At 48.5% G+C, this 23,406-nt stretch overlaps 1 protein-coding gene across 9 annotated transcripts in view; it reads left to right on the forward strand.

The window, feature by feature from the left end:
* Nucleotides 1-23,406, forward strand: part of Stard8 (START domain containing 8) — a 71,796-nt gene that overhangs the window by 37,834 nt on the left and 10,556 nt on the right. The window contains exons 1-3 of one of the 9 annotated variants that reach the window (NM_199018.2): nt 1,815-2,028; nt 19,962-20,033; nt 22,599-22,680. Coding sequence is in view for 6 of the 9 variants with exons in the window: in XM_006527999.4 (XP_006528062.1) it covers nt 3,281-3,347; nt 19,962-20,033; nt 22,599-22,680 (221 nt within the window). In the remaining 3 variants the exon portion in view is untranslated. Of the gene's footprint in view, nt 1-1,814; nt 2,029-3,222; nt 3,348-11,628; nt 12,164-19,568; nt 19,588-19,961; nt 20,034-22,598; nt 22,681-23,406 lie in introns of those variants that run through there. The other 8 variants (XM_006527999.4, XM_006528007.2, XM_006527998.2 and 5 more) reach the window with 8 other exon arrangements.

Below are 23,406 nucleotides of genomic sequence, written 5' to 3' on the forward strand. Positions count from 1 at the left end.
CAGCCGCAGACCACTGAAAGACCCTGTCTGAAAATAAAGTGGGTGGCACCTGAGGAATGGAGTGACACCGGAAGTTATTCACTAGTCTCCACGTACCTGTGCACACTTGTATATAACCACTCACACATGTGCACCTGGAGACACACACACACACACACACACTGGTATTTCAGAACCAAAACTATCTTAATCCAATTAGAACAATCTACAAAATTACAGGTGGTGGCACAAACCTGTAACATTTAGGAGATTGAGGCTTTTGTTTTTTTTTTACTTTGATGGTAACCTGGGTTCATATAGAGATCTTGTCTAAAAAATAACATCTATTAAATGTTAAATTGGGGTTTGCATTATTCATATGCTTAAAAATTCTTCATGGTTATCCCTTAGTGACCTTTAACATTTTGTCACCCACTAGTGAACCAGCTCTGACATGGTTTTCTGTCCTTAGGAATAGATAGGGTCATGGCAGGTTTTCTACTTCTAAGTCTTTCTAACATTGTGTATAAGCAATATACATTCGGCTAAAAACTCAGCCCCTGAAGCATGCTGGCAATATTATATTCAGCCCTGCCTCAGGAAAGAGGCTTCCTACCTACTATCAAAAGTAGTACAGCCTCCTGGTGGATTTTGGCTTGTGGAGTGAGTTCAGGTGCACAGGCTGCTGCAACCACATTTAAGATTTGTGGTGAAATGGCTCACTTTGGAAAAAAAATTGTCACAGGCTATCAGTCGCTGTCCTTCTGTTGAGAAGAGCAGAGAGTTCATACTAGGAGTTGCCTCGCTTCCATGACACTCCATTGCTTCTTGTGAGGAAGGGAGGTGGGAACATTTGTTTAGCCTGGTAGAGCGGAGGCAGGATGCTTGGTTCTGTCACCACCTCTAGTGACCTTTAAGAAACTGCTGTGTTGGCTACTTTAGCAATCCAATGAGATGGATGTTGTCCCTGTAGTCTAAAGACCTTAGCTCCATGCCATTCATCTACTAGGTATGGAGAAAATAACCAGTATACAAGTCTTGGCCTGCCGTGGATTTGCTGAGTAGCCCAGAGTAAGACGCCTCTCTTCACTTTCTGTCATTGTAAGCATAGTTGCAGTGCCTTGAGAACTTACATACTCCTTCCTAGCCCTGGCTAAATACGAGTACTCAATTCAACAATGAAATGAAGATTGTCAACTTATGCTGAAAACTTCACAGGCAAGGTGAGGAAGAAACCAATTAACACCATTTCTTACTGAATTTGAACAGACTTTCTGGGGGTACTTGGTTTCGGAACTCCTGGAAGCCTTCTCCTGCTAGAATTAACTTTGGTGCCCTAAGTTCCATGTGTTTCTATATGGAAATAGAGTTTAGACTGCAGTGGACAGAGGTACTAGGGAGGTTGCAGAGTGCTGGTGCCTGATTAACGTGGGAATGACAACTTCCTGGAAATTTATGGAGTTCCTTCCGACTACTAACTATGTATCTCACAGAAGCAGTCTCCTGGACTTACTATAAATTATCCTGGACAAGTCACTTAAACCCTCTTGTGCACGTAGCATTTAGATTTGAAGCCTGCATGCAGTGCCAGACACATTCAGAACTCAATAAATACAGGTCAGCGTGGCCATCTCACTGTTTCAAGCTCTGCTCTTTCAAAGCTCTGCCCTGGGCCCTGGGTTTTTGCCTCCAGCTGAGTGACCTGAGGGAAAGGCAGAGGCTCAGGGCATTGGAGGAGCTGGCTGGCAGAGCCCCGCCCACCCCATTTGGACCGCTTTTGGGGAGGAGGCGGGTTGGGGAGGGACGGGACTATGCCCTCATTGGTCTGGGGACCTGTAGGTGGGCGGAGCACCACTACGGCTTACTCGCGAATGCTCCCTCTCTCCGAACCTGCGCGGCGAGCATAGTCTAGTTGACAACGGCTAAGCAGCTACTATAGCTGCAATTCTGGCTCGCACCTTTACCCCTGGCTCCACGCGTGTCTTCTTCGAGCAGCCCTGCCCGCGCTTGCCTCCTATCCCTTTGCCGCTGTGTGGACGCGGCTGCCAAGTAAGAGTTGGGGCGACGTCAGGGGGACACCCAGGCAGACTGGGGCCCTGACCTCCAGTATCCCGCTTAGCCGCTGTGGCGCTCCAGCCCTTCTGCTCTCCTGGCAGTTCCGCTGGGCTGAGGACGCGAGAGACAGGAAGGAAAGTAGCCCGGGCTGCCTCTGCTTATGGGCGGGGTTCAGAGTTATAGAAACTTAGAGACCCCTGATTGTGCCGGCTGCACACTCCCATAGGAGCCCCGCAAACGGCTGGTCTGGTGGCCTGAGGACCCCTGGCGTAACTGGCGCGGCGGCCTTCCCAGGGACTCAGTGGGCGGCGGGCGCTGGGCGGGGGTGCCCAGTCTGCCCTCCTTCTACTTCGGGGGACATTTCCAGGAAGGCTTCAGCCCCATGGACTTTTCCGTCGGCCCCTGCCTCACTGCCTTCCCACCTGGACAACTCCGGAGAGTGAGCTGTTCTCAGGGTAGCTGTGCAGAGCGAGTTAATCAATACTTCTGAATAAGTCGCTGGGACTCAGTTTGCCAGGAGGTCTCACAGAAGTTTAGATTAGAAAAGCTCAGACGAAAGGCTATTAGATGGAAGTTTGGGGGAGCTCTAACTTGGGTAGTCTCAATGTCTCTTCCAACACTTGCTCAAGTTCAGCACTGAATTACCACTCAGGAAACCGGGGTTCCGCCAGTCCTTATGACCTCAGGCGGGTCATGCTTTCCTGAGTGACAAGTGTTTTCAATGGCATCTCAATTGGCAGCTAGATTTCTGTATCAGAAGGACCCCGGTTTCTTCAGCTCTGATACTGGCTAACTTGGTGCCTGGGCCCAGTCTTTTAAACCAGTAAGTAAAGAAAGATGGTCTCTGAGACACTTGGGTGACTGGAGGTAGGCAGTCAGCGGCTCCTATGATGGTTATGCAGCTAGATTAGCTGGAAAACTACTGTGGGGTAGATGGCAAACTGAATGTGAGGAGGGGCAGGACTTTTTTTTCCCCAGACACCAGGTTTCTCACTTTGGGGACCCCAGAGATTGCACTTAGACATGGTATTCAGGCAAAGGACTGACTGGTGTCCTAGTTTGCTTGGGTCTCACTCAGCGCACCCAGTAATCCTGGGAGAAGAGGGTAATGAATCACCCAGGGCTATTTTCAAACCTTGACTCCTGCTGCAGTTCTAGCGCCCACGCCCACTCGGAGGGTTTCAGTCCCTGCCTGTGCCATCAGTATTCTTGCTGTCTGGGTTTCCTCTAGCCTTCCCTTCTTGGAATGAAAGGGAGACATTTCTTTCTTGGGGGACTGGAGGTGAGCAGCCCAAGGCACAAGTGGTGTCTAGGTGAGTGGTCGAGTGGGAGAGGTGGAGATAAAGTTTTTATCCTGAAGTTGTAGCTGCCATTTCGCTGGGTAGCTGGTGTTGGTCCTTACTTCAGAGTGTTGGTCTTTCTTTTCGCCCAGGTTCCCGACTTGGAATTTCTGTTCCTTGAACCTCTATAGTTATTGCTGAGAGATGCCATACTGAACAGAGGCTGTTTGCCCCTGGTCGCTTACCCTCATTCCACAGTGCTAAGGGATCTTTGAAGAATGCCAGGCCTCTGTGTACGTCTGAGCTTCTGCCTTCAGGAGAGGCTGCCAGGAGATGATATCTGAAGATGTAAAGATGGCACAGTGGCTATGCACCTTGTGTGGATGCAAAGGAAGGGACAACGAGTCTTGTAAAGATGATGGCCTTAATATGTTCAAGGCTGGAGCAGAGGAGCAAAAGAAAGGGGGTTACCAAGAGGGCCAAACTGGCCTTCAGTCTTATCTTTATTAATTTTTAGTTAATGAGCAAAATAATGAATGCCACTATAGTATTTCCATACATGCATGCTGTTGTACTTTGCTCATAATCACTCCTCTGCCACCTCTTGCTCCCCCCATATGTATTGACATTTTAAAAAAAAATCCATTTTGGAGACTACAGATTGGAATGGGAGCACAGGACATCTGCAGCCAGGTATAAGCATAGCAGCAGGATACACCGGCAAGACAGTCACAGGGGAAGGAGGGGCAGTCTCGGGTTGGGATGCCGCTTTGCCTTTTGTTAGCTAACTTCTGCAGCATCCTTGTTCCAGCCCTGGATAATGTGTGTTCCGTGAATGGCAAGTTCTTGGGGAAGGATGGAAAAGAGGGTCCTCATCTGAAAGAAGGGGTTACTTTATTCTTGAGTTAAAAAGATAACTTTTTTCTTTTCTCTTTCCTCCCCCCCCCCTTTTCCCCAATTTGGGTAGGATCAAACCTTAGGCCACTTGGCTGCCCAGTGTGGAGTTGTCAGAGATTTCAGGGCTTGGAATAGGAGACCTATCTATGTGCATCAATGTGTTAAAGTCTTCGAGGACCTGGGGCTGGGGGGTTGTTTTCTTTTGTTGTTGGGATGTGGGGATGGAACCCTTGGTCTGATGCATTCTAAGCTAGTACTGAGATCCACCCCTAACCATTGGTAAGTTTTATAGTCCCTCTCACCCCACAACCCCAGGTGAGATGTTTGAGCACTGTGCTGGTCATGCAGTTGTTGGTGACAAAGGTTTATTAATGCTTTCCTAATTTGTGACTCGGGGGCTTGGAGTGTGCATGTGCGTGTGCTTTTATGTACATGGGTCCTTGTCGGAATGAGTCAGTGCAGTAGAGGTCTCCAGTCTGCGCCATAGTCACAAGTCTGAAATGCTGAGTTTGTGTATTGAGTTTCCTCTGGTGTGGTCCTCCATAGTGGGGACTTGCACGCTGAGCACTTGCTGTTCCGGTTTATCCCAGCCACAAGCAGGGATTTCAGAATCCACTGTTAAGTGCCTTAGCAGTCCAGGGTGTCCCAGAACAAAGAACAAGGGATTGGAGGTCTAAATCCAGTCTCTGTTGTTCTCTCCACACTGTCACCCCTCGGGTGGCTTTCTTCTTTGTACTTCACCGGATTAAACAAGGGGATCAATAGCTAAGTGCTTTGTAAGCTACAAAAGGCTAGGGCTAGCTAGTTCTCAGGAAGGACCCATGGTTCTGACACCCACTATTGGGAAATCCGCCATCCAGTTGAGGGGTTTAGTGGCCTGAGACACTCCTCATTGAGGACTTAAAAATATTATTAAAAAATTAAGCATATTTTTAAAAGGGAAGCAATCAGTGTAATTAGGGCTCAAGAACCATATAGTCCCACCTACTGCTTTTCTTGTTACTTTGAAACAAATCTCAGACTTGTGTGTTATCAAATTGAACTAAAAATAGACCAGTGTATCTTTCTAAAAGAGAAAGGACTTGCAGCAAAATAACCACAGTGTCAGCTATCACACCAAACCTAGTCCCCTAGTGTCACCCGAAGTGTGGTTAGTAGTCACATTTCCAGTTGTTTTGCCCTGGAGTTCAGACCAGGGGGAATTGCTGAGGAGGAGGTGACTGACAAGTAGGAGACATTTGATCTGGGCTGCAGAACACAGGCTAGAGGGATTATAGAGCTCGGGCCTCTTCATTTTCCAGATGCCACATTGCCAGTAGCAGATGTGAGCTGCTCTGGGGCTCCTGATCCCGCGGCTGACTTGTAGAAGCTTCTTGCAGAAACTTCAGAAACTCCTGGCCTTCATTCCTGAAGTAGCAAAAGAGAGATTGAATTCCCACTTGACTCCTGTGCTAGGGGCCACCCAAGAGTTTGAGGTCAACAGGCCTGGGAGAATTCCTAGGAGGTTGCTCTCTTTCTCCAGGCCCCTCCCCGGCTCCAGGACCCCGAGGCCAATTTGAAGCAAAACAGGATGCATCCAGGATGAGCGCCTTTTCCAGCTTGTCATCTAATCACCAAGGCCCAGCTTGGAGCTTCCTCTTTCATTTATGATAAAAAAAACAAAACAAAACAAAAAACCCTTTGCTGTCTCTCTCTTTTCCCTCCTTCCTCATTGAGGGTAGCTGACTTCCTTCATTTCCGGGGCCAGCCCTCCTCTAGCCCCATGTGGGCAGGGTGGCCTGCCTCTGCCTCACCTACCCCACTGTTGCTTTGTCAAGGAGATAAAGACCCCAGGAATGTCCTGTCTGAAGACAGCTTCTTGCTCTTGGGCTGTCCTTGGGAGAGGAGTGGCCCCTTTCCAACAAGCCTGGGGTCCTGCCACTGCTTGGTTAATGATTGAGCCACATACTAACCACCTTGCAAAGTCACCTCTACAGAATGGCCATTAACTAACTCCCTGGCTACTCCAAGCCTTAAAGGGACCCCATCCTAAACCTTTCCCTCCTCCCAGAGGGATACCGACTAATACCAAATCATGAGAACTTCTGGAGCCAATTAAAATTCTGCTCCTCTAGTCTATGTTTAAGCAAACAGAAGCAGTTATTCCCGTTGTTTGAAGTATGTATACTTATACTTGGAATAGATGTCAATGGGGTTTTTGTTGCTGTTGGTGGTGGTGGTGTTTTTGGTTGGTTTTGGTTTTGGTTTTGGTTTTCTGTTGGTTTGTTTGGCATTAGAGTAAGAAAGAGGTTTGGGTATCTCTAGCAGCTTAAAAGAACAAGAACTAAGCCTGGTAGTACAAGCTTGTAACCCTAGCTACTCAGAAAGCTGCATCAGAAGGGTCCTAAGTTCAATACATGTCTTACTACAGAGTAAATTTAAAGGACATCCAGACAACCTAGCAAGACCCTGCCTCAAAATGAGAGGGGGGGAGACGGAGAGGTGGAGGGAGACGGAGACAGAGAGGGAGGGAGGGAGGGAGAGAGAGAGAGAGAGAGAGAGAGAGAGAGAGAGAGAGAGAGAGGTCTCAGCTCCCATCCCAGGTCTCAGTGTCCCATCCCAGGCGCTGCTGCTATGGGGAGCTGGGAGCCAGTGAGCCAAGAGGGAAGAGCTTCGGGCGTGAAAGAAAAGAGTCTTTTTAACCAAGAACCTGTATCTAGACAGGTAGTGAGAAGAGTCCAACTGGAACCCAGAAACAATTTAGAAAGTTCTAGGCCACATGCACTTCTCTATAGTCCCAGAAGGAACAGAGGAATCAACATTTCACGAACTCTGTGTGTCTACCGGAGCCAGGAACTTGGCCTCCGTTTCTGTTTCTGAGTGACTTCAGGAAAAGGCATGTGTACCTGAGGGGTCTTGGGGCCTCAATTTCTCCATCTGTAAATTGGGTGGGGCAGGTACACTGACTCAGAATTTCCTAGCTCCCTTTCCAGCTATGCGAGCCTGTGTTCCCACGTAATACCTTTTGCTTATCCACAGTGTGATACAGGTTCAGGGTGATACAGATTCAACCAGGTCCAGGCACTAATCTCCACAGCCTGTGTCTGGTTGAGCTGTCTGAGTCCTGGAGTTTCCTCAAAGGCATGTGTAATCTGGTCCCTAGCCCCTCTCCATGTAGGTATCTGCCTTAGGAGGTCTCCTTCTGATCCATTCAGACTCAAGTTAATGAGTGACTTTTTCCTCGGGGGGGGGGGGGGAATATAAGCCCAAGGTGTCCCTGGGATCTCAGGACTCTGGGGATCAGGGAGGGCTTGGCCTGTTTCTCTTTTTCTCCCCACTCACCATCTCCCCTAGTGGTAGGTATGCAAACGGAGTCAGGGGGAGAAGGACATGTAGAGGACACGAGGGCCCCACCCCTTCTGAAGCTAGACTCTCTCCCCTGTCATTGCACAGTCACTATTTACCTGGCTTCAGCATCCTGGAACAATAGAAGTTACAAGACGTTGTTTCCCATCAATGGGATTACTGCAAGTTAGTGTCCTGTTACACACAGAATAGTATCTCCTTGAGGCATCGAAGCCTGACACCCAGTTCTGCCCCTTGGAGCTACCTAGAATCGCCTTTTTGCCTCTGACTTTCTGACGTCTGAAGACTGAGCACAGATCCCTCCGTTTTCTCCAGCCTACACAGCTCAGCTCCTGCAAAGATTCCTTCTAGACATGGGTCGACCCCTGCCCTCCTCAGCCTCATCATTGTCCCCTGGATGTGCTATTGCGTGTGGCCCTTTTAACAGTGCGGTATGCCCCATTCTCTGAACTTTTCAGGATGACCATCTCAGTCATCCCTCTCTAATGATCACAACAGGCAGGCGCTAAGCCCCAGGATCTTGAGCCGAGACATTTTATACAACCCTATCCCGGTCCAACCAGATCTCTGACTTGGGGAACCTTTGTTGCGAGGCCTTTCTGGTATCCTCTTCCTTGACAGATAACGAGACTGTTGAGGGTAGGTATTCAGCTGATTATAATGTCGCCTGGGTAGGGGGGCTTGAACACTGTGCTTTTCTGCCGTGTGTTTTCAGCAACTGGTATGGTGGGAGGAAGGGGGTATTTTAGGGACTACTGAAGCCAGAAATGAGGATGAGCTAGGCCCACAGTGGGGACTATGAGAGTGAATCAGACCAGAGAGAAATACCAACTCAGTCACTCCTTCCTGTGGCAAGTGATGAGGAGAGCAACCAGGCCCATTTCTTTCGTTTCCAGGACCCTGTGTGCTCTCAGAGTAGTCTGACCAAGTAGCTCCCCCAGCCCCATCCCTCTGCTGTGATCCTCAGGAGAGGAAGGGAACGGTTTGCAACGAGGCAAGATTTGGGACCCAGGTCTCCTGACACTCAGCTCTGCCTGTTTTCCACAAACCACACCCAGCAGCCAGGGCAGCTGGGGCTGACGAGGCAGCTTCCTCACCACAGAGGAAGCTCTGCCTGAGCGGCAGCTCTGTTCCTGCAGTAGATGGAGCAACCTCCAGGGGAGCTGGCCTGGGATTTCCTGTCCTTTATCTAGGCTGGCCAAAGACTGGCTTGTCTGAGGTATGGACTTGTATCCCACCATTTTGCTCCAGGCTGAGGTCAAATCAGGCCGGGCAGGGTCAGAGACTTTTTGTAGGAAGGGCTTGGCTCTAAACAACTGGCTCACATAGCCTGTACCCCAGCACGACCTTCTCAATGGGCAAAAAACAGAGAGGCTAAGGATGAAGCACCTTTGATAATATACTTGCCTAGCATTGCAAGAAGTCCTGGGTTTTAGGGATTACTGAAAGAACTACGGGGTACTGAATTCCCTATGCCCCATAAACGGGATGTGGTGGTCATGAACACCTGATCCTAGCACTTAGGAGGTAGAGCGGATGAATCAGAAAGTGAAGGTCTGTCCTCAGCTACCTAGCAATTGTGATACCAGCTTGAGACATATAGGACCCTGGCAAAAAGAAAGAAAGATAAGGAGAGAGCGCGGCGTGGGGAAAAGGGCAAGAGTCGAGCCTATGTCAAAAGCAAGAGTGTGCTGTGAAGAATAGGATCTCTGCTTTGATAGTCTCCTACAAAGCCTTGGGTGGCTTCACCTCTCTGAACGGGGCATCTGCCAACAACGAGGAGACATGTACCTACCTCTCAGGGTTGCTAAGCATTCATTCTGACTATATAAACAAAATCCTTGTGTGAGTGTCACTAAGTAGTACTTGGGGGAGCCTGGTTCTTTTGCTGCTTTCACTGACCTGGGGTTCTACAGGGCTTCAGCGCACCACCTCCATGCATTGAGTCTGGACTTTCCTGTGACTTCAGGTTCTGTTCCATCTAGGAAATTTCTCTTGTTGTCCTTATAGGGCTCCTTCCTCTGGTCATCTTTGGTGACATTTGTAACACTGCAACAGGCTGTGCTAATGATGTCAATAGCAATAATGGTGCCCTATTCTAAATTCTTGACAATTTTTTTTTTACCATACTTAGACCCCGTGACAATTCCTTAAGGCAGTTAGAGCTATTATCTTCCCTGCCTTACGTATAATGAAGATGAGTAAGGAGAGATTTTTTTAAAATGCCCAAGGTCAGGCGATTGAGGAGCGATAAAAAGACCACCCAGGTAGTCTGACTATACCTCCTATAAGCTGCATAGCTGACTCTCTTTCTTGACCCTTGACCTGGAGGAAAAGGCACAGGTTTGGACCTCTCTTTTCCCTCCAAGTGCACATCAAATCCAGAAGCAATTAATCTTTCTGGCCAGTCAGTCTCCCAGATCGCTTGCCTCCTTGCACCCCCACCCCACCCCACCCCCAAGGTAAGAGGAGGAAAAACATGAAGTAGTGGGATAAAGACTCCAAAATAGAGTCTCAGCAGGGTTGAGGAGGGCCTGAAGGAGGGACCGGGGGTGGTTCTGGCATGGGCACGGAGAGTCGGGAGCAGGGTGCTGGGTGTCACTGGGGAAGAAGAGACATTTTAATGTGCTGTCTTGACAACGGGTTGCATTATTTAGAACGTGTGGGTGGGTAGGGGTGGGCAGAAGATGGGGTAGATTAGCGCTTAGGAGATCCCGTCAGCTCCTGTAGCCCATGCTTGTATTGGGATTATGTGGGTGGGGAAGTTGACCAGAAAGAACATCTAGCCTCCCTCACCCCCTTCAAGTTTACCCATTTCAGACTCTTTGGGGGCTGCAAGCTTCCTTCCTTAGACTGTGCTAGCTGCCAGCTCCCCTGCTTTGGAGCTTGTTCCCTGTTATCTTGTCCTCAAAGGATAGTTTGTCCCAGTCTCTGCCCTTCCTGAGTAGGATGGGCCAGATAACACCTCTGGCCAAAACACTGGGAGAGCTTTTGTTGTGTTTTCGGACCTTGGTGTCCACCCAGCACAGGGCCTGCTACTAAGTAAATGCTGGAGTACTGTGACTTGAGGCCACTCACAGTTCACAAGGAATGGTTTTGGAGGGGAAATTCAAGAGAGGCTGACATGGGAACTCACGAATAGGAGGGGTTCTGGCACTTGGCAGGTTTCTGGCCCCATCTGTACTCCAGCAGAAGAGACCTGATCTCTCACAACATTCCGTTCTATGTTTGTGCAATGGGCGTTACTTGCTTTGCACTGGGTTGCTGTGACCACCAGGTGGACTGTGAGGTGATCCAGTGCTTCTCCCATGGATGGGAGTTACTTCACGCTAAGCCTTCAAACTGTGCTCCCAAGGACTCGCATGCAGGCCTGGGGGTTGAGAGGGTGGGCAGGTTGGGGACAGTGAGATCAGTGGAGGGCCAGTGGTTAGCCCTGTTTTGAGATCTTCAAATAGCCATGCGCACACCATCCACCACACACACAGGATAACTGGGCTGCTATCTCATTTGATCTTTACAAACAACACGTTGGTTCTGAGATTACAACCCCATTTTAGAGATAAGGACACTGAGGCCCAGGGAAATTATTAAGCTTAAGGAACACCATCTGTGCAGTCCTTGGAAACACACTAACTCTTTAGTAACTGTACTGCCTGTGATAGTATACTATCTGTATTCGTTGTTGTTCAATTTGGTATCATACATTTTGCCACTAATGAGCAGAGCCCATCAACAAGCAGCAAGCCCAGGACTGTCTTGAGGCTCGTAGCCTCTCTTTTCCCACCTTATCCCACGATGCTGTTCCTGTAGGTCTTACACATCTGGCAGGTCACCATTGGAACTCTCCATCTGATGGTCCTATCATGACCAAAGCACTCGAACTGTCAGTCCATGTGCACACCACAGCCCTCTCTCTGGCTGGTGGCAGGGCTCAGGGGAGGGGTTGTGTCAGCTCGCTTCTTGAAGAGGCCACTTCTTTCAGACCCATTTCCTTTCTGTCAGAGACAGTTTTTTTTTTTCTGGATCCCAGGGTGGGGCCAGGCTACTTTAAGGCATTTCCTGCCCAGAGTTTATATTTGGCTTCAGCAAAAGGAAAGGGAAATAGGCAAAGGGAGTAGGACTAAAAGGTGGTGGCGCGGGGTCAAAATAAGTGAACACCGAAGCTTGGCAGGCCGAGAGGGAAGTGGGAGGTAATGAGTGCTCCTGAACAGCTCAGGTGAACTTCCTTGCCCATACTTAAGCTCAAGTGCAAGAGCTAATAGCTCCCCCAGGGCGGAATGCCTCCACCCTTAGGCAGAGTTCATTCTCAGTTCTCATACCTGGATAGTCCCGACCCTTTGCTTTCTGCCCCAGGGCATGATGTTCTGCTGAGCAGTGCTGCCTGAAGTACAGCAGCTGCGAGCCTCAGGTAGGATGCTTGCTTCAGAAGAGGAGCTAGAGCCAGATGTGCATACACTGTTAAGTTGGGAAGCAGAGCTTCCTGTCCAGGCATTGCCAGAACATTCAGTATCCCTTAGCACACTGCATTGAGAGCACCAAGACAACAGGACCCAGTGCAATGGAGCAATCAGTCAAACTGGGAAGACAGCTTCGCATGCCGGTGAATGGTGAGAGGCCAGGAGGGAGGCTTCATGGGTTGGAATGCTCGATCTAGTCTGTAGCTTGGGTGTCTGTTTAGAAGTAGGCCAATTTCTGCCCTAGGCTTTGGGCAAGGTTGGGTTTTTGGGGGCCAGTTAGGTTTCAGAACCGGAAGCGTAACCAGATTAGGGCTGGGGTCTTTGGGAGAAGAAGGCTGGTAGGGTAGCCTGTTGAGAGGAGAGACTGGAGACTAGAAAAAGAGAGGGCTGAGGTGCTCTAGGCATGAGAACCTAGAACATAATTGTATGGAAAAGCTGACCATTTAGTGGGAGAAGTTGTTAGAAGCTGAGATGACTCAATGTGTAGGAGGAGACAGGAGGACAAGGTGGTGGATGGTTTTTGAGGCAAGAACATCAGCAGAATTCTTCCCTCCCATTTCCTCCTTGAGGACCTAAGCCCAAATGCATCTTCCTCCACAATCAAGGACAACTCCTTTGCCGAACCACCAACTGCCCTTGCCAGCTCAGACTCCAGGGCTTGGGGAATAGCCACTAGAAGATGAGAAACTCGGTTCATACAGAAATAGTGGCTTCCCAAAGGTTACACACGAGTTAGTAAGGGAGCTGAAGCTATAAGGTGGCTTGCCTGACCTTCAGCCCAAAAGTTTGAACCCATATTGCAGTGGAGAGAGCGGTTACTCCTGGTCTAGCATCTGCCTTAGACTAGTTTCGTTGGCATCTCATTCCTCTAGGCTGGAGACTGGAAGGAGTGAAATAGCACATGGCTTATTAAAACAAATATCTTTCCTTGTCACTGGTCACCTTGTCAGAGCACCTAGGACTGAGTTGGAGACAGTAACCCCTAGGGGCAAGAAAGCTAAGAGAGCAACTTCAGCAGAGCAGGTGGCAGCTTTGACCTTCACTGTCACAGGGAAGCTCTGGACTGGGTAAGAATGTCAGCTGTCTGCTTTGGCCCCACTGTGTCAGTTACTAGCCTTGGAGACCACAGGCCTGGCTGTGTCTGGACCCAGATTCTCAAACAGCCCGAGTGAACCAGGATTTACCTCAGAGCTCATGTGAATCTTATTATTTACAGCCACCAGTACTTTGGGGAGTTGGAGAGGAGACACTGTTCTAGTGTCTTTTGGGGGGTCTTGAATAATTTCCATATATGTAGAACTTCATACCAGAGCTGCCACCTCTCTAGCTCACCCGTAAAGTCTAGGGACCACCACTGACAAACGTATGTATTCTTTACTTCATCACCAGGACATCTCCCAAAATAGATATGGCTGCCTTAAGGCATCTGAGGCCCCCTTGGCAAGATTGAAGTTAACACTTCAGAGACCCCCCTCCCCCCAACCCTGCATCTAGGTAGGATGGCCAAAAATGTCTCCAGACATTGTCAAATGGCAAGGGAATTTGTCCCTGGATGGGAATCCATTCATTAGAGACTCCAAGTTTTACCCTGTGAGCAGGTACAGACATGAAGTGTCAGAGGAGAGGCACATTACAGGGTCTGCACAAGTAGCCAAAAACTTCAGTTGTTTGATGGCTCGCTACCGCCCGCTCCCAGACAGCCTCCCTGTATGTAGGCTGTTTGCTTTGTGGGTACTTCATTTGTGACAGGAAGACTCCAAAAGTATTGCTCACATGGGCCCAGGAGCTTGGCATCCAGCTGCAGTTCCGGCAGAGACTCGGGCTGGCATCTGAACAGGTGCAGCCGGGCCCCTAGTCCTGCCCTACGACCTAGCAAGCAGGAGGCCAGCCAGTGTCTTGTACTGCCAAAGTAGGCTGGCTGAAATACAGCGGCCCTTGCTGTGGTGCCCCTCCAGTGGGGTTCGGAATGTGGGATGGGAGCTATTTTGGTCTTGTCTCCCTTCCTCCCTGTGCCTCCCTCCCCTGCCAGAATTGAATTAGAGTGGCAATTCCAGCTAGGAGCAGCAATAGCAGAAAGTGCCTGTGGATGTGCCGGGCCTTCTAGTAGGCAGGAAATCATCTACTCTCTTCCACTTCATGGTCAAGAAGGGACGTTTCAGTGGCCCCAGAATACCTGCTAGTTGAGTAAAGACCCTTTCTCTTTGTCCTGGAGAGGTAGGGAAATCAACTAGTTACCTGTTACAGCGTCTCTCACCCAGGACTGCTGTCAACATGCACAAACTGCAGTGAGGCTATACCTGTAAGAGTCCCATTCCTGTGCCAGACTCAAAGGCTATGTGGACAAGGTGTGTCCATATGCTAGACATGAAAGGAACTGGTCATAAGCAAGGATGGTAGCTTCTAAGATAGAAAGTTCCCTCCCAAGGCCATTCTGTCTTGAAAAGGCTCCTTTCCAGGGGTTCGGAGGGAAAACAGGAAATGGACCTTAGATCAGCCAAGAAGAATGAACTAAGAAACTTTTTGGCAGAGCTAGTTGCAGTGGCAGGGTCGGTACTGGTATGTAGCTCCACTGTCTGCCTCCCTCTCCTAGCCCAACAACACAGGGGCTCACCTTAGCTTCATAGAGCCCACCCTGAGAACTTACATTGACCCATAGACAGTGGTATCCCAGTACCCTTGGGATGCTAGCGTTTCCTCCGGTTCATGCTAAAAGTGAAAGAGAGCAGTGTTGATACCAGACCCTGCTTGTGAGGCATCCAACCTATGACAAGGGCCACAGGGAAGATGCCTTTCCAAACAGGAGGCTAATCATTAAGATAAAGGAGATCACCATGTTTGCCGAAAGATAGGAAGTCAACTAATGATTTAACTGACCTCTGCAAGTACCTGAGACTCCTTCCCCTTTCCCTACCATATGCACCCATATCAGTGTTGCTTGTATTCTCTTGTCTATACCCTCAAGGCCTGGAGCAAACTTCAGCCCGTGGCTTAGAACAGGCTTGATTCTGGGCTCTAGAGAACATCTTTTCAGGACTCTCTCTCTCTCTCTCTCTCTCTCTCTCTCTCTCTCTCTCTCTCTCTCTCTGTGTGTGTGTGTGTGTGTGTGTGTGTGTGTGTGTGTGTGTTTCATTGCCAAGACTGTTAGGGCACTAGTTATCTTTTTGTTCTTTATAATCACTTGTAGAACTCACAGAAGCAAAGAAACAAATGAAAACCAACTTTATCCCAAGAGATTCTAATTTAATTAGTCATGGGCAGAGCCAGGGCACTGGCACATTTCAAATCTCCCCAGGAGTTAATGTGCACCTAGTATAAGCTGAGGGAGAAATGGCATACCCAAGAGCAGTAATTAACAAGAGACATTTTCTTGTCAGCCCTTGTGACATCTGTTCATTCCTTCTTTTGGGCCCTTTGTCTTACCTGGTACACAAAAAAGATGGGCTTTTTTTTTTTTTTTTTTTTTTTGGTGGAGAAAAAGAACGATGAACCTGGAGCCTGGGCAGCACTTTCACAGATCACTGAGTATCTATAGACAGAAGGACCCTAATTTAAGGCCCTTAATCACATGTGAAGAGGGGTACCCATCCCTGGACTAAGGTTCAAGCGGCTGGCTGAGTGAAGCCTTACTTACCTCCTGCAACATCGTTCTCTCTCTCTCTCTCTCTCTCTCTCTCTCTCTCTCTCTCTCTGTGTGTGTGTGTGTGTGTGTGTGTGTGTGTGTGTGTGTGTGTGTGTGTCTCCATCTCCCCCATATTAAAACAGGATCTCCATGTGTCTTAAAGTCTCACGAAGTTACAAAGTTCAGATAGCCTTAAGCAAACTAGCCCCCTGTAATGACAACTTTTGTCATATTTCAAACCGATGAAGGAAGACTGTGGGTGTACGGCTCAACTGCAGAGTGCTTGCCTAGCCTGGACAAATGGGGCCTTAGAGTCTATCTCCAGTGCAGAAATAAACAGGAAGAGGAGGGGAGGAAGAAGAGGGGGAGAAGAATGAAGAGGGGGAGAACTGGGGAGGAGGAAGAGGAGCAGTCGTACAGCTAAAGGTTACCACCTGTATGGTAACCTAGGAACTCAGAAGAGAATCTTCTTTTTTTTTTCTTCTATTGATAGTAGAATCTTTCCTTATATGTCCTGATTATAGTCCCTCCCCTACGCCTCCCAGTTCCTTCCACTTCTCCTCTACTCCGGATCCACTTAATTTCCTTCTTTCATTAGAAAAGAATAGGCCTCAAAGATATAACATCCAAAAAAAAAATGACCAAATAACATATAAGAAGAGGAAGCAAAAACTATCAGATCGAAGAAAAAAAAAAAAAGTAAGAGTCCCAAGAGCAGGCACAGGAGTCAGAGACCCACTTGTTCATTCAGGAGTCCCATAAAAGCACTGAACTGAAAGCTACAGCAAAAATGCAGGGGACCCAGTGTGGGCCCTGAGCTTGCTGCTTCAGCATCTGTGAGTTCATCTATGCCTTGCTTAGTTGATTCAGAGGGCTTTGTTCTAGCAGGAGCGTCTTTAATCCTCACTGTATAAATGTGGGAACCGTAGTTTAGAGAATGAAGTGAGGTACCCAGGGAACCTGGCTCAATTCGAATTTTTTTCTCAATTTACTTATTATTAGGCATTATCCTCTTAGACAGATACTGCTGCTTTTTTTTTTCTGAGTGTATGAAATGTTCCCATGTTCATAGAATGTGAGCTATAGGACCCCTGGTTTTCACCTTGGTCCCTCCTCTGCAAAACAAACAAACAAACAAAAATTTAAAAATATCTATGCTAAGAAGATCTATGGTATTTGACTTGTATACCTGCAGGTACGTATATTGTCATTGACTTCTGAAACCTTGTGACAGCTCTGTATACCAGTATCCTTTTTCTGACATTCTTTACAGGAGAATTGTGGGTAAAACTGTGAGGCCTAACTCCTGTCAGGAGCTTACTATTACCCTAGGCCCTGTATCAGTTAGGCACTTCCCCTGAGGAGATTGAGCTTTAATATAGATGGAATCCAGTTTGTACCAGCTAAATGCTGTTACTGACCTGTCCTGGCTTTGACCAGAGCACTAGCTGCAGAGTACAACACTTGAAACTACTGGCAGTCGTGCTCTGGAATTTGCACATCTGGACACAGAGGTTACGGCCAGGGGCTACAGACATTCCTACCCCACTCGCCTCAGCCTGCCCTGTGTCACTCTTCCTGCTGGGCACATAAGCCAGTGCTCAGTCTGGGCTGTGCTAGTTCCAGCCTCAGGTGAGTTGACTCTGAAGGAGGGGGGGGCGGGGTCACTTCTGGCCTTGCCAGACAGGCTGGGGCATGTTGGATGAATGGAACAAAGTACTTTAGCTCACCCCTTAATCACCAAGACATATGTCCCTGACTGCTCCATCTGAGAAGGAGCCTCAGGGCCTCCAGGTCTTCCTGAAATGCTGGATTGTCGAAGTCAGTGTCCCTGACATCCTGCTCTGTAATAACCCATTACATTCTCTGGATTCCTGCTATGGAGAACTGCTGAGGAATTCAGTCCTGAGACCTACCCCAAACTCCTTTGTCTTGCAGCCCTTCCAAAGTCCCTGCTTCTTAACCTCCCTTCCCTGGGCCATTTAGCTCCAATTCTGAGAGTGATGGGACTCGTTGCTCAGACACAGAGGCACATGTCAGCCAGGCCACTCTCCAGTTCCCCCCTTTTATTCAGGACTTTCAAAACCAGATCTGAGAGGGAGCACAGTTAGTGTGGGCTTGGCATAAGATGCCAATAGTTTTTCCCTTTTTATTGTTTTGCTTAATGCTCTTTTTAGTGGAGGCAATAGAGAGATTATATAGCTTGCTCACTGTCAAAGAGTTGGTGCCTGGAAATATCAGGATTTGAGCACAGGCTTGTGATTTCTCAGAACTTAGAATTGGTTCTTTGCTTGTATGGAATCTGAGGGCTGGTAGTGTAATGTCCTGGAAAAGAATACTGAACATGGAATTAAATGTTTAGGTTTAGAGCTTCAGTTATGATACTTACTTCTGGGGGATACTAGAGAGTTACTTTAAAAAATTATTTTTGGGTGTGAGTGTCCTCATGCATTATAGATTTAAAAATATTGATACAGGGCTGGAGAGATGGTGAGATCGCATGTGTGCATACATGTGTGCACACACAAACAAACAAATACATTTAAAAAAAACACATGAAATGTCCCTGGCATGCAGAGGATTAGTGAGCATACCAGTTTCGTTACCTTTTTACCTTTTAGAGGTCTCGTTGCCTTTTCACACCTCTCTGGAAAGTCTGACCAGCTCCATTCTTTAGATTTTTTTATCCTAGTAAGAGGACAGCAAAAGCGGGTTGCCGTGCTGTGGGTGCTGAGATATTAGAAATGCCTTCTGTTGGGGCTATGATGGAAACAGAGGACAAGGGAGTGACTGTGGACAGCAGCTTAGTTGTCCTTGTGGCCCAACCATATGCTTCAGATGCTCTCTCCTCGTGCAATTCCACTTTTCCCTTCTATTAACCCTGAACGACTGGCCCGGGGACATGCATCTTTCATTTAGACCTGCATTGCCCCCTGCCAGATGAGCTGAGGTACTGCTAGTAGGGCTCTGACCCTAAGAAGCCTCACAGAAGGCCCCTTCTCCTGCTCTGCTCTCTCTTGTGTACTTGAGTGTTTTAAGAGTCCTTCTTCTCATCAATCCTGGCTGCCAGGATCTCCTCCTAGACTTCCTCGTCTGGGCACTAAGATTATAGAGCTCTTTCTGTCTTTGAAGAAACCCTGCAGTCTCCCTAGAGTTCTTTGGTCAGCAGGGCCACCACACAGAGAGGAAACGTTGAGGGCAAGACTCCATGGTCAGGGGAACTCTTTGGAGACCAGCAGCTTTCCCCTGCCAAGCCCATAGTGCCACAGTCCACGGTGGCAGGATCCTCCGGGGCAGTGCCTTGGCTACACCTGCGTGGGGAACAGGTAGCTACTGCTGGATAGTTCCAGAGCACTGCTGCTAGTGTTTTTGTGTCTTTGGTGGCCAGTAGAGCCTCTTCTGTAGCTTTGGTTGTGCGCTGTGTCCAGTTCTGTGCTAGGCCCTCCCAGAACAGAAGAGATAGACCAGTCCAGCTATTCCCCCCCCCCAAAGCCAGCACTGTGACAGCCTAAAGTTCAGCACTAGAGTGTTCCACAAATAGGCTGAGCCCATAAGGACAGGTAGACCTGTCCTGGGAAGCCACCTGGGGAAGGTGGACTGCACATTAATGAGTAGGGAGAGAGGGGAAAAACTAGGGAAGCTGGTATGCTAAGGGCTGGAAGACCAGAAAAGAGTCAGACTTATCTAGGACTCTGGTCCCAGCATAGGTAAATCTCCTCTCCCGTTCTTTCCACTTCCCTCCTTTCCTCTCAGTTTCTCAAGCCCAGGCTGGCCTTGAACTCACACCTCCCACCTCCACCACCTAAGTGCTGGGATTATCGGTATGTCTTATGTCTGGCTTGAGTCATTCTCTTTCCGAGTTTGTCTCTATGGCTGTTGTCCTGAGAAGAAGAGCTTTCTCTTACAGGCAATGCGGTGTTAAATGAGACTTACCCTTTCAGTGGGTTGGATGATGGTAAGTATGTTAATGAGAAAGGAAGTAGTAAGAGTTGTTGGACATTTTGCATCCCCAAGCTGAACTAGGAGACTCTGACTAGGACCTGGAAGATTGACAATCCTAGAAGCCACTGGGGGTATTGTGTTCTGGTCTAGGTCATGGGTTGGGAGAGTGGGAAGGATTTGGGACAGGCAGGGAATGAGATTCAAGAAAGCTGAGTGATACAGTAAATGGAGCTCAGGGAGCAGAGGGTGCCCTCATTGGCCAGTCACCTTGTGCCTTCCTTGTCACCAGAACTAGACATGCTTGCCTACTGGGTGTGAGGCAGTACTCAGCCAACAATTTGCTAATCCCATTACTCTGCCTGTTTCTTTTCCTCTGTTCTCTTTTAGAAGCGGAGGCCAAAAAAGCATGTGAATGGCTCCGGGCCACAGGATTCTCTCAGTATGCTCAGCTTTTTGAAGGTAAAGTCACTCAATTGCTCTCCCTTCCCTGTTCCAAAACCTGCTTTCTCCGGCAGCTTTTCATCTGCAGAATGGGAAAAACACATGCCTACTGCAGCCACACAAAAACTCCTGTGCATCCTGATCATCTTTGTGCAGGGAATTTATTCCGGGTGCTCAGAACTCTCTACCTCTTAGTTCCAGACAAGTTTTAAAGGACTCCAACCCACCCCCGACCCCACCCCCCACCCCCGGCATCCTGCTTATCCTCCTGTTGTGTCCTTCCTGGTGGCTCAGTCTTGGACCCCACTTCGCCCATGGCAATGGCCTCACATCTGTTTTCCTTCTCTTCTCTGTATTTTTCTGGGTTCTGTTCTTAGAGTTCCAGCCCTCACCTTACTCTTCTCTCTCAATAGTATTTGGTGCGAGTAGCCACTCCCTTTTGTCTTCTGAAATACCTCTTCATCTCTGCCTGCTGCCCTCAGTCTGCTTGCTGCCTCTGCTTCTTCTAACTGGCATTCAAACATTAGGGTATCCCAGGGCTCAGCCTTTTGCTTTCCCACATTTCTTTGCTATGAGATCCTCGTTGATCTCCAGTGACAGCTCCTGGAGGGGTCTGTCCAGGCCTCATTTCAAAGCTTCTGATTTCCTCTAGTGAGCCACCAATTTAATGTCTTTACTCTGAGACCTTTAGGTGCCTTTGAGATTTTTCTAAGCCAGGAAAAAAAAAACCAACAACAACCTCCTAAAGACATAGCCATCCACCCTATTCCATATCCAGGAATTATTCTGAATTCCCTTCTTCCCCATGGCCAAACATCCTGCAAGCTTTTTCTTCTGGAATGAATTCATTTCTTAACGCCTCCGCTGCCAGGTCTGTTGTGATCCACCACCGCTCACTCAGACTAGGGTACCAGGGTCCTTCTTGACCTCCATGCTTCTATTTCACTTCCCCAGACCTGCCCTTGTCAGTGACTGACCATGCGACTCAGATACTTTGATAAGTGGAATGCGTGCCAGTACTACACTCTGGCTAGCTACTGTTCTCCTTTGCTCACTACACCCTTGCTCTTTCCTACTTGCTCTAACCCAGGCTCTCCCTCATCATAATCTTAGTCATTTTATTTCTTCTGGACAAAATACTCTTTCCAATTTCTCTGCTTAGCCACCTTTTTCTCAGTCTTCAAGTCTTGCTGTCTCTGTCTCCGTCTCTGTCTCCCTCCCCCTCCTTCTTCCCGCCCCCCTCTCTGAAACTGCCCCTAGAAAGGCCTGGGCTACCTCTATCTCATTAAGTAGTCACACTGCCACAGCCAGCCACCAGCCTCTCTTTGCCCTGTCAACCTGCTTAGGCTTTTCATGGCCTTTGTGTTGTTCATCTAGGTTTTGCACATTGTTTCTTGCCTGTTTCCTATGAGAGCGTAAGCTCCCTGAAGGCAAGGACCTGTTTCTGTGTTGTTCACCACTACTTTGTGCCGTGCTCAGTGACTGGATGTGTGATGGGTTTTTTTTCTCTCTCTCCCTTTTCTCCTGATGTCTTGGTTTTTCCTCTCCTTTCCCTGAGTCCTGAGAAGATGGCTCCCACTGCTCTGGAAAGACATTGTATGGCTACATGCGGGCCGCTCTGTCCTTGTTCCCTCCCTCCATCCCATTATTTGCCTTGGGCTGGCAGGAGGTCCCCTATCTGAAAGCTCAGAATTCGAATGAAAGAGAACACAAGATGGCTCTTGGCAGCCATGGAGAGTCTCAAGCTTGTTGTCTGGACCTAGGCCTGCTTGACTTGTTTCTTCATTTCATCTCAGGCTCCCAGGACATTCTTGAGATTCTCCCTCAACTACCAACTCCCTGGGTCTTCTCTGCCTCATTAACTTTCGTTCCCCGTGACACAATACCTGAGACAAACAACTGGAAAGGAGGGACAATTTACTTGGCCTCGGGGTTTCCATCCATGGTTGTTTGGTCATGTTGCTTTGGGCCTGTGGCCAGGCAGAGCATCACAGTGGAAAGTGGACTGGAGGAAAGTTCCATGTCTCAGGGTAGGCTAAAGAGGAAGGGTCCGTAGGAATAGAGTGGACAGGGATGCAATTCTGATACCCATTCAATGACTCAACTCTTTCTACTGGGCTCAACTTCCTAAAGGCTCCACCACCTTCTAGGCACCTGCAGTTGGGGACATAAGCTTCCATCCCATGCCTTACACTCTGCAGCATGGTTCTCAAGTTCTAAATGCTTCTCACCCTTCCTAATGTTGCAACCCTTTAATACAGTTCCTCACATTTTCCTAACCCCAACCATAAAATTATCTTGTTGCTACTTCATAACTGTAATTTGCTACTGCTATGAATTGTCATGTAAGTATCTAATATGCAGGATATCTGATAGGGAACCCCATGGGGCGAAGGTCTAAGGCTTAGAGAGACTTTAAGAACCAAACCCTACCACCTCTATTGTATTCCCAGGCTCTCTGTGTGCTATGGCCCCTGCCTTCTTGCTTCCTGTCTTCCTTGCTCCAACCCCTGCAGGTCAAGTGTAGCTGGGGCCATTTCTGATCCCCTACTAGACTCATCGTTGCTTCTTTCCACCACACAGAAGGTGTATTCCCCCTGGATATTGGCTCTGTGAAGAAGGACTACAGTTTTCTGGACCAGGACTCTCTGGGGGCCCTGTGCAGGTAGGGGGCTGAGGGCCAGACCTAGGAAGCCTTGAGCCCAATTTTGTGCTTCTTTGTAGAAAAGACAACCGCCTTGTACCTTCTATTAGAAGGGAGCATAATTTATGAATGAGGCTCATTTTCTGCAGTCACATTGCTCATTATAGTTACTGTATCTATGATCCCCAACTCTACCCCTATCACTGTAGCTAGAAGATCCAGATCTGGTCTTGATTCAAATTCCTCAGAGCATGCCTTGCACTCAGTCTCTTTCAACTGAAACCAGTTCTGCTGTTTCCTAAGGTTAAACCACTATTTCTCCTTGAGTTTATTAAAGTTGCCTCAGTGGCTAGCCCCTGTTTTCTGCTCCTCCTTCCCAACAAAGCCATCTTCTCTACAGCCACCAGAATCACCATTTTAAAACCCCAGGTAGGCACCCTCTCCTGTTTAAAAATATGCCACTGCCTCTATGCAAAAATACAAAACCATCTCAGCATGACACCTTTGGCACCCTTCTTTTGACCTCCCTCAGCTTTAAGCACACTCTCTCCTGCTAGCTTCTTTGTTGACTGACTGTGGCCTTCCTTCTTTACCTTGTCACAGGCTCCCACAGAAGTCTGGAATAGCTATTCCTGTGTCTTTTATCCTCAGTACCCCATCTCTGCTTTCCAGGAAGCCTTCTGAGACTGTACCCCATCTCTTCCTGAAAGTTCCTGGTCTCATCCTTGGTGTGTCTGCTGTCCCTCT

The sequence above is a fragment of the Mus musculus genome, chromosome X (genome assembly GCF_000001635.26).
Source record: "Mus musculus strain C57BL/6J chromosome X, GRCm38.p6 C57BL/6J".
Classification (NCBI taxonomy): domain Eukaryota; kingdom Metazoa; phylum Chordata; class Mammalia; order Rodentia; family Muridae; genus Mus; species Mus musculus.